Source organism: Micromys minutus, assembly GCF_963924665.1.
Source record: "Micromys minutus genome assembly, chromosome: 3".
NCBI lineage: Eukaryota > Metazoa > Chordata > Mammalia > Rodentia > Muridae > Micromys > Micromys minutus.
Genome location: NC_137972.1, coordinates 6456585 through 6467982, shown reverse-complemented (window position 1 = coordinate 6467982; position 11398 = coordinate 6456585). Strand labels below are relative to the sequence as shown.

Here is an 11398-nt window from a genome sequence, read left to right as displayed (position 1 = left end):
CAGGTCTGGTAGAAAGCGCAGCTCTCCGCTGAGACAATCAGCTGGCCCCTCTTTAAAGGTTTTACTCTAAGATGATTTTGAAAGTTAGTAGCCATGTGCTCTGAGGACATAGGAAAAAGATGACACTGAACATAAGAAGCCTCCTGAGGAGGAGACAGTGGCCTTTTGAGAATCTCTTACTCTGCATCCGGCCCTGATTTACTTTAGGAAAATACCCCTTAAATATCCCAAGCAGCAGCACGAAACTACACGCAACTGAATCTCAGAGCACATCTGAGAGCATCAAAGGGCTGCTATTGTTCCTCTCATGATTCAAAACTAATAAAGTATGCATTCTGTTCAGGGCTTTGCCCAGGGCAGTAGAAAACTCATTACAGCTTGGTTTTTAATTCTCCATCATTCTCGACCTTAGGACTTCTGTGCACATCTGTGCACTCGCTTCCCTTCTCTGTGAGCTTCATCTCTGCAGGTTCTGAAGACTCTGTGTCTCCGGGGAACTGGAATTTCCTCAGAAATATCAGAATGAAGAGGGCAGGGAGGTAGCTGGATCCTCTCAGTGCTGCAGGCAACACCAGGTAAATGCGCCTATTGAAAAGAACTAATCTGTGTCACATCTTAATGTGTTCCATGAAAGCAAATCTTGCATATTCTTACAAACCCTTTTGTTCTTCAAATAAAAATATTAGGTGATTATTTTTCCCGTGTACTTTATGTAATCTACGTTGCCATAGTATTAATTCTGTTTGTTAGTATCTCAAAAAAAAAAAAAAAAAAAAAACCCACCATAAAAGTTTAAATGTATTTTCTTAATTTTGAGGATTGCTAGTTTCCATCCTGAATGGATCCAGGTCCTTATAAATATATACATCACTAGAGGTGTCAGTGAGTGTGTTTTCAGAGAGATTTGACTGATGACTAATTTCCACCATGAGTGTGAGCACCATGTGCTGGCCTTTTAGCACTCAGTACTTTCTAGTGGAGCACAGGACAGGACCCAAGTCCTCAGACTCCACTCCCATACCTCCCCTGCCATAACTTCCCACGAGGCAACCATGCTTCCTCTCCCATTATCACCATGTAGGTTCACTTAATCCAGAAGCAGCATGAAACTCCACACAGCTCGATGCAGCTGAATCTCAGAGGGCCAGCTCTCCTGTCTCCTGATTCTTGAGGGTAACAGCTCTGGTTATTTCTATAGGTGGCAGCATCCTCTGCCTTAGTGACAGTGGGTTTTGTACCACAATCCCTTTACTGAGACAAGTTGCATTAACAAGGCCACTAGGCACTAAAACTATAGCGGCTCATCTATAAGTTTTCAGAAATGAGACCAATTATAAAATGTAGATAGCAGGTTCCTTTTCAAGATAGCCCATGTATTCAACCTGCAAGCATGATCGGTCTTTAAACTGTCCAGGACCTGCAATGCCCGAACTCATGCTGCCTGAATGTGCTGGGATTCTGCTATTCTAAATGAGGGCAGAGCCCCTCCTCTCTGTCCATAAATATGAGTTGTAGAAAATGAGAGATTTTGCTTCCACACACAGTGCCCTTGTTCCAGTAACTATCTTTATGTCTTGTGTATCTCCAGTGTTCCACCATGATAGCTCGGTTCAAGACGTAGCTCTGTCCTTCTACTCCAGGGTCTCTATGGAGAGCACCTGCCCCTTTTCTAAAGTATTCAAAGGGCTGGGTTAGGAAACCCTCTAAAGTTTAAAGGTACTAAGCACATTAAAAATAATAGGAAAATATCAAAATATACACATAGGGAATTATACAATCCATGTGCATTCTGAAAATTAAGCCAAATGAAATTGTATCACTCAAAACAGTGTTAGATATGAATGAGGTTATTTTATGTACTATATAAATAAGTCTCAAAAGTAATCTTTACCTGAAGTTATTTATATTATATATCCTGCATGCCCCTGGCTCACCACATTTCAGAGTTCCCCAATGTAAACAGGTTCTGTCTATCAAAGCACCAAAGTAAATAGGTGCCGGGATGCCAGCTGCAATGAAGAGAGAAAAACAGCTCATTGACAGGAAGAAAAAATAGAGAAGAGTATATCATTTTATTTGGAAGTACTTCAATATATATTAGAATATATATTAGAATATATATATATATAGGAACATACTGGAATATATATTTAAATATATATGGACTCTAAACTTACTTTTAGAAATTATAAGTTAATATAAAATTTTAGATCACAAAAAATAAAAACTATGTATAAGGTGCTAAGAAATCATTCATTAAGTTCATAATTGTGAGCTTCATGTATTTTCTGAGATGTCTTATATTAGTTTTCTTTACATCCAACTAACATAACCATTCCCTTCACATTTTGTTTTTAATCCTCTAGAAGATGAAAGTTCACGTAAGTTCCTTAAAGACAAGGGAAAATGTTTTTCATTCCTGCACTTACTTCATTCTCAGACTAATTACAAGTAGACAGTTCTAAACACAAAGGCTTGGAAACTGAAGTTCAGTGTAAAGTGGGGGAAAACATGCCTATGTTAAAGACTTCCTCAGTGTGAATATTGGGGATATTGCAGATCCAGAGACAAATTATCTATACCTCTTTCAGCAAATATATATTGCCCCATCCCTGTGCCTGACATTATTCAGGTGACTATCACATGAAAGCTTTGGAGGTATCTTGAATTAAGTGTTCTATAACCCAAACACTAAGAATGCCATCAGATAGCATCTGAGCCTACAACACAGAATTCCCTGCTTTGCTGTGAGTAACCTACCTGATGTGCCCATAGATATATTATATTAAAAATTACTTTGTTCATGGATCCCTTTGCTCTCTAGGTACAAACATTACAAAACTGTCCACAAGTTTAAACATGATATTTTGATTACCTAAATCTGTGTGCCCAAGTAATGGTCACTCATGTTTGATTCTAGACTAAACCATTATTCCCTTTAAGGTGAGAGTTGTGACTTGGGTTGAGAAGATAGTTACTGTCTTCTTATTCATATAAAATTAATTGGTTTACTATACACTTAATACTGGTTTGATACGTTAGGGAGATTCTTCATACCAAATACTCTTGTGCAAAATGCATGTAATCCAATTCCAAGTGACTTCTCCTCAGACTTGATACACCTGTAAAATACATACATACATACACATATACATATGTAAAATTACATCACAGAAATCTATGTCTGCCCTGACACCCTCCCAGTGACAGCAGTAGTACATTTTCCTAATGCTTAAGCTTTTTAGCTGGAAGTCGTGATGATACAGCTCTATCTCTGTTACTCTCACACAGGAGAGTAAGAGCTTCCGAAAGCTGTCCTGTAACCTCCACAGATTTTTTTTAAAAAAGGGCTGAGCCCTTTAATAGTTAGAAATTATCTGCTAACCTAGATGAATAGTTTCATGGTTTCCGTGGCAACCACCACACCATACCCACCATAATAGACCCACACCTTTGAAACCAAATAAATCTTTCTTCTCTTAAGTTGATTTCTAGGCATATTGTCATGTTGTTAAAAAAAAAAACAAGCACACATTATATAAAAATTCAAGATATGGTAAAGACAGTCACATAGATAAACAAAAAAGCACCTATCATGTAAGCTATTATTTTAAAAAATGACTTTGTTATATGAAGTTAAAAATTTGGACATTTGTCTTTCCTGTGTGGCTACAAGAATAGATTTGAAGTGGTTGTGAGAATTACATACAAAGTAGAGCCCTATAAAGCTATAAGGATAAAAACTGATAAATATTCTTTAAAATAGGAAAATGAAAGCTTTTTTAAAATGTGGTCTTTTTCCACTGAAGACACATCTGCATAAGAAAATAATACTATTTACAATTGTTGGAATTTTATTTTTGGAAGTAATTTCATGAAAAAGTTCAAGACAAACACAACAGACTAGAAAATCAATGATATCATGACAACAGTAATATTTATCATCTATCATTTACATTGCAATCTTAAAATTCAACAAGTATGAACAAAGAAGTTTGAGAAAAAACATTTGAACACATCTTAACATCATGACATTAAGAAATGAGATGTTAGGGCCTACACACGGTGGCTCATTGGGTAAAGTTGCTTGCCACAGAGACTGACAAACAGTCCAGTGTGTAGAACCAACATGGTGGAAAATTACCTGTGAGACGTCCTATCATTTTCATATTCATGGCATGGCATGCTAACAAACACACACATGCACAGGCACATACATACCCATGCTCATGTGCACACACACAAACACACACATGTACACACAAGATGTTTCAAATGATCATACATTAAATCAATGAGCCAGTTTTTCTACCCTCAGTGGAAGACTCAACATCAGAAAGTAAGACAATTGAGAAACTGAGTGAGGGATGGAAGTGGAAACAGGCATACAGTAAACATGAGGGCATCTCTTGAGAGCATGTGTGGAGGTTCTAACAGGAGAGTTCAGCTGCTCATCTGCCCTGTACCTATGACCTTCCTCCTCTCTGAGAACAGTTGTTCTTATCAATTGATCATGCAGCTTGGGGACTGAGGCTTCTGGAGTAGTGAAGAGAAAAGAGGCACCACTTAGCCACATCAACTGACTCTGACTGGCACACGATGGGATAACGGAACTCACAGCCAAATGTCCCTCACATGCATGAATGAATCTTAAGAACTAGTAATACTCTTTGCCATTATCTGTCTTTGAATATACGAACTAAATCAAGGCATATACCAAATCTCCATTTGTGCAAATATATGAACATTAAATCTTACCTTGAAAAATAAATATATAAGGACATATATGTATATATGTATATATATAATATTCATATATAATATGTATATTATAGTGAGCATATATGATGAGTATAAAGCAGGAAGAGGGGAAGAACAAAAGGGGGGAAGGAAATAGAAGAGAATAGGAGGAAAGAAGGAAAGAAAGAAGCAAGGAGGAGAAAGGAGAAGAGGAGAGGGGAGGGAAGAGAAGAGGAGAAATGGAAGGGTGAGGGGAGGGGAGAGGAAGAGAGAGGAGAGGAGAAAAGATATGTGAGGAGGGAAACAATGAAGAAGGAAAGGAGAGACAAATTTGGAAGAGGAGGAGAATGGAGTACAGAGGGAACACGGGCAAAGAATCAGACAAGCACAGGGAAAGGAAGAACCGATAACCTTAGTCCAGTCTATAAGGATAAAATGTTTTATGTGCAAATGAGTTACATATCATGGTTAATTCAACTTGCCTCTGAATTCCAATGAGACAAGAAAAGGCAGGTTGAACTGCTTTCCCATTGTTGGTGAGTGTAAAGTTCACTAGACTGGGAAGAACACCTGTTCAGAAAATAAACTTTGAACCTTGGCTCTGTAACTTCCCTAAGTTTATGTTAGAATTGGGCATCTATCATTGCATTCAAGTATCTCCTCCTCATTAGAGAGCATCAGTTATTGGGTTCATGTCTTTGTTGAGGACAGATTGAGCTCAGGATGTCAATGGAGCCTGGTTCTTTTACACAGAGAGTTTCACACTCTGCCAGTCAGTCAGCTGAGTGGCAACAACTCTCCTCTTGTCAAAACGAGATGTCCATTCATAGGCTTAATAAAAGGTACAAATAGAAAAGAGCAAGGAGGAAAATACCAGCAAATGTGAAATTATTATTAAATTTAGCAGTGCTTAGTATAAGAATTATGACAAAGGTGTGTTAGAACATTGGGGTTCTAGGAACCATGACTCCAAGGGTCTTTCTTGAAAAAAGAAATTTTAAAAATGTCCAAAAAAATCTAAATGTCATTAGTTGGTTGCCTAGTGGATTAAGGTGCTTACCACAGAGGCTCTATGACCTAACTTTAATCCACAGAATCCAGGAATATATATTAAAAAGTTAAACTAGAAAAGGCCAATTCAATGTCATGCATCTATAATCTCAGCATTCTCAAATTAAAATAGGAGGGACAACAGGATTTTGGGGGAAATTGAGGGCCAGGTGTGCTGGAGAACAGAGGCAGCACAGAGGCAGAAATAATAAGAAAGACCCTGCCTACAAAACAACATAAAAAGAGAGAGCTGAAAAAAAGAGAGAGACATAGCTCTCTAGTTAAAATAAAAGTTTATCTGTTTTAGGTTAGAGAGAGAGAGAGAGAGAGAGAGAGAGAGAGAGAGAGAGAGAGAGAGAGAGAGAGAGAGAGAGAAAGCTGACTCTCCAACATTCTGACCTTCCTGGTTTTATAGTGTAGTGCCACACGAGAACACACATACACACAGGAATTTTAACCCACTAACATGGCTGCTCTGGCAAGAAATCACATGCAAACACCTTGTAAATCTGTGTGATCCTGCTGGAATGACACACCCTCAGTCCCTCTGGTTGAAATACCAACACACATTTAGTACACACCTTTACAGTAATGTTGGTTTGTAGGAGGAAGCAGCCATATTTAAAAGTGACATCTAATTGAGGAGCAGACAAAATGACAAATTAGAGAAAGATTTGACAATGAATCAGAGAAAGGACACACCCAACTTTCAAAAGAACATCACAGGAAAGAGAGATGACTTAAGAGACCATCACAGAGGACAAAAGGAGACAGTTTTACCAGGACAGTTTTACAGAGACGAGTTACAGAGAGAAAAAGCTAGACACCGGTAAACACAGAAGGAAGCAGAGAAAAGCCAGACGTTGAACAAATTGTCAGAGTTAGTTTGAGGCTAAGCAGAGCAATTCAGTGAGAAGCTGAGAGAAGCCAATTTGAATCAGCTGGGAGTGTTTTGAGCCAGGACATGAACTGAATCAGTCAGCCAGAGTTTACAAGCAACTAGAAAGGGTGAGCTTACTTATCAGTAAGTCTTCAGGAAGACAATTACATCTACTGAATAAAAGACATTTTTATACAAACACACAGATATACACATCATGTCATATACTTGAACATGTACACACTACAAAGAAGAGAGCGGACTAAATGAAAGAGTCACTTATTACCTCAGAAGAACCATGTACCCGGGTATGGCTGTGATTGAGTAGATGAAACTGCCAATTACTGACATGATTAAAAAGTACTGTAGCTTGTTGGCACACTCAGGGCCTTTTTTACACAGCCCCAGGACTGCGGATGAGTTTGCTGATGAACGAATGCAGCTGCAATTCTGAAAGACCTGTCAAAAGAAAAGTGGCCCATTAAAGAAGAAATGTATTAGTATGGACCTTCAGTACTGTCTGCACAGCCAGTTGGATCAAAATGGAAAGTGTTGGGTCAATGATATGACTCAGAGGAGGAACTAGCTTGAATGAGGGCCCAAGTTTGAGCGCACATGCCATTAAATAAAAATACTAAATTAATATAATGCAGGCTACTTGTCTTCTTTATTTATATCTCCGGTTTTGGCATCTCGGAATTTTATCATAAAATATAAAAGGGTAGATTTTAACACTTTGTTTTTTTTTCTAAATATTGGAGAAAACTTGCAAAAACTCAACTATCTTGAATGTATACTATATTTTATTTCTTTGCATTTATTTGCTCTTTGGTTTGGTTTTTCTTCTCTCTCTCTCTCTCTCTCTCTCTCTCTCTCTCTCTCTCTCTCTCTCTCTCTCTGTGTGTGTGTGTGTGTGTGTGTGTGTGTGTGTGTGTGTGTGCGCACGCGCTCGTGCGCATATGTGTGTTCTATTCCATGCATGAAGAAGTCAGAAAAAAATGTTATGTGAGTTAGTTCTCTCTTTCTACAATGTGGGTATACCAGGACAAAATTATGCTGGTAAGGCTTTGTGGCAAATGCATCTACCAACTGAACCAACATTCTAGCCTGCATAGTTTTTTCAAAAAAGTAAGTAAATATGGCCTTGTTTTATTTTACCTAGCAGTGAGTCCTAAAACATGTATCTCAGAGAGTTGATGAAATAGTTATGTGCCTACTCATAAACAAAGTCCAACAGAAGAGTTTATCTAAGAAGGAAAGTCAATTCATATTTCATTTTGATTACTAACAACACACGTTTAGGGAGAGGAAACATGCATGATTCCTTATCATACTAAACTGTCGTGATGAGGTTTGGAGAGATGTAACAGTCAGTGACATCTTGCCCCAGCATGAGAACCTGAGTCTTCATTCCAGCACACATAGGAAAGGTGCATGAATAGCCGATGTGCTTGCAGCACTGGATCTGAAGGTGGGAACAGGTAACTCCCTGGGTTCACTTCCCAAGCAGTCTAACAGAACCAAAGAATTCCAAACTGGTGAGATCCTGTCTCAGAAGCATAAAGTGCAAGGACTTGAGAGTCAACAGCAGAGGTTGCCTTCTGGCCTCCATAGGCACAGGTACCTGCATACCGTGCATATGTGCATGCATACGCGCGCGCACACACACACACACACACACACACAATACATACATATGCACACATTAAATAAATAACTGTATAAATACATAAAAAACAAATAGGTAAATAAATATATGAAAGAAGCTAGTGTTATGAAAAGAGAAATTTTCTCTCCATCTCAACCACACATCAAGTTTGAAGCCAGCCTAAGAGTCACAAAACACTGTCATAACACAAAGCAGGTTCTGTCTGGAGTAATTTATAGTTTTAACTTCAGTGTTGATTTATGTGTATGTTTCTGTATCTGTGTGTATATAAACAGGTATATGTGGGTATCTGAGGAAGGCAGACAAGAGTCACAGCTGGCCTGGAGCTGGACTGTGAGTTGCCTCGTGTGGGTGCTGGGAACCAACATGTCCTTTAAAGAGCACCGAATGCTCTTTACTCCAGAGCTATCTCTCTCACCCACCCAGAGCGTTTTAATTCAGATAATTTCAACAATGATCTCAACTGCTTTGAAAAAAACAAAATAATACTCAGACTCTGTCAAGGATTTACATAATACCTGGGAATTATAACATCAAGTCTGCATATATAGAATAAATTGAGTTGTTCACAAAAAAAAGTCTATGTGTCTATGTTAAGCACTTAGCAGATGAAGGCTTCTGTCACAGCACATGTTAGTACAGTACACAAACATCAGCCCAAACACTGAAAGGACATTTACCATGCTGGCTCCTGTTCCAACAGACTTCTCACAGCCCGCGAGGCAGGCTGACATGTATGCTAGGCCATTGTCACCACACACTGGATCCCATGTGCTTGTTAAACAGCTACATTGTGTGTTGCAGTCAGCAAGGACCTTGTTCTCTACATGTAGAGGGTGCTGAGCTCTGAAATGATTTGAAATGATGTTACTGATACTGAAAAACCTACTCAAGCACTTTATTTGTTCTCTGCATCTCAGCATGTGCATACACACACAGGAAGAGAGAAGGGAGGGAGAGAGGAAGAGACAGAGAGATAGAGAAAGAGACAGAGACAGAGAGAGACAGAAAGACAGAGACAGAGAGAGATTTAATCTTTTCCCCAAAGAAGAAACAGAAATATCCAAATATCAACATATGGTCCCTACACTATATTTATGGAAGACAAGTTATCTTTTCCAGTGTCTACATGATTAAAATCAGAAATCTTATCATTTTTCTGGGATTTGAAAGAAATATTTCTTTTAATCTCTCTTTCTCTGGGTCTCTGTCTCTATATCTCCCCATCTCTGTCTCTGTCCTTTCTCTCATGTGTGAGTACGTGTGTGTTGTCTGTGTGTGCATGTTAGTGTGTAGGTACATGGGTACATTCACATACGTTTGGATGTCAGAAGATAAACTTCCACCTAGTTTGAGACAAAATCCCCATTGTTAAGTGTTCCAATGCCCAAAGAGCAGGTCAAGGAACTTTCAGAGTTTTTTGCATATGCTGCTCAGATCATAGGAGGAGCACAGAGATTTTGGATACCTATGAGGAGCCATTTAGAAACTAAAGCTAGCAGGTGACCTTCCTGGAAATGGCCCACTGTGTGTGTGTGTGTGTGTGTGTGTGTGTGTGTGTGTGTGTGTGTGTATGTGTGTGCCTGTGCATATTTGCCTGTTTAAGGGAATTTAATTATTTTCCTTTCTTTTCTCTCTGGTTCAGGAAGAGTTAATGAGCTCCAAACCTCTTGCTGGGCAAAGGAGAGGTCCTTGAGGCCGAAAGCAAGAAAACCAGTGCTTATCAGCACAGATAGTAAGAGAGTTACAGAGTAAGAGACCTGTACTTACTTAAACACAACTAGTAAGATTACAAGGTCAGAATGAAAAATCATTATGCTTAATCTTTACACACCAAGAAAACTTTTACTATTTTCAGGTTACATCTTGTTTTACATGTACTTTATGTTCATTGTAACTAGTAAGATTTTTAGGGCATACTATCAAATGTTTAAAAATGTCAAGTACTGACAAACATGTTATGCAAAATACATATGCATATACTGTTATGCAAAAATGCTTTTAAAATCTGTACATTTATCTTTGTTTTTTAAAATAAAGTTGTTCAATTTATAAAAAAAAAAAAAAAAAAAAAAAAAAAAAAAGATTCCAAGTTCAGGAATTATCAGTCTTGGCCCTCCATCCAAGCTGTGTCTCACCCAGGACCATTTCCCATTAGACCAGGGCAGGCCCCAGGCAGACACCCTCCAATGTCATGTTCTGGAGACCCGAACTTGGGGTTTCCTGCCTATTCAGAAAGCACTTCACTACTTTTAAAGCTGTCTCATTATGGGAGTTAAAAAAAAAACATGAATAATTTAGGCTAAAAGCTTCAGATTTACTTTTCTCTATTATAATTAAAACGGACCAAGATATCACCATGGCTCCACCCATATGTATGTAGAATCATAAAATTGCTCACTGATAGTCCCCACACCCTTCTTATGCACTTACAATTTGTTTGGGCTGCTCTATGGTAGATGGTGAAAGGGAAAATACAAGATAATCATGGATCACTGCCATTAAGATATAATAAAATTATCTAATCACATATAACCCTTAGGGGAAATGTACTAGCAATTGTAAAAATGTTATGGTGTTCATTGGAAAAACAACATACCCTTCATAAGGGATAGTTAAGCCAGCAACTGGGAAATTATCACAGGCTATCATAAAGTGAAAGAAAGACAGAAGGTACTCAAACAGGGATAGGCCGAATGCCATGTACGCAGCCTTCTTGACAGTAATCTTGAACTTCTTCATAATGAAGCCAATAAGTAAGTATCCAATGCATATTGGAGGTAAGTTACAAACACCTACAAACGCAAGTAAAATGGTATTTATAAAACAGCAGAAAAATAAATATGTTATCAATTTATCTAATACATATTACTTAAGAAATAATTTCACTCTGATATACAAATGATCTTAAACCCTACTCACTCACATATTGTGTACAAAGAGGTTTTCAAATGCTCCATAACGCCACTTTAAAAACACAGCTAGTGATCACAATCATTTGCTACAAACACTTATACAAACAGGTTATAAACACTTTATGAGCAACATACACACACACA

The 11398-nt window shown here is 38.2% G+C and overlaps 1 protein-coding gene across 1 annotated transcript in view; it reads right to left on the bottom strand.

Annotated features, from left to right (window-relative positions):
* Window positions 1–371: 371 nt before the first annotated feature.
* The window catches only part of LOC308418300 (solute carrier organic anion transporter family member 1A5), a gene marked incomplete at both ends in the record, with an annotated part of 31598 nt that continues 20571 nt past the window's right edge, over window positions 372–11398 (bottom strand). Inside the window, 6 exons of the mRNA XM_080913702.1 lie at window positions 372–585; window positions 1892–2009; window positions 3058–3122; window positions 6957–7129; window positions 9020–9185; window positions 10939–11134. Coding sequence (XP_080769828.1) covers window positions 372–585; window positions 1892–2009; window positions 3058–3122; window positions 6957–7129; window positions 9020–9185; window positions 10939–11134 — 932 coding nt within the window. The remainder of the gene's footprint in view (window positions 586–1891; window positions 2010–3057; window positions 3123–6956; window positions 7130–9019; window positions 9186–10938; window positions 11135–11398) is intronic.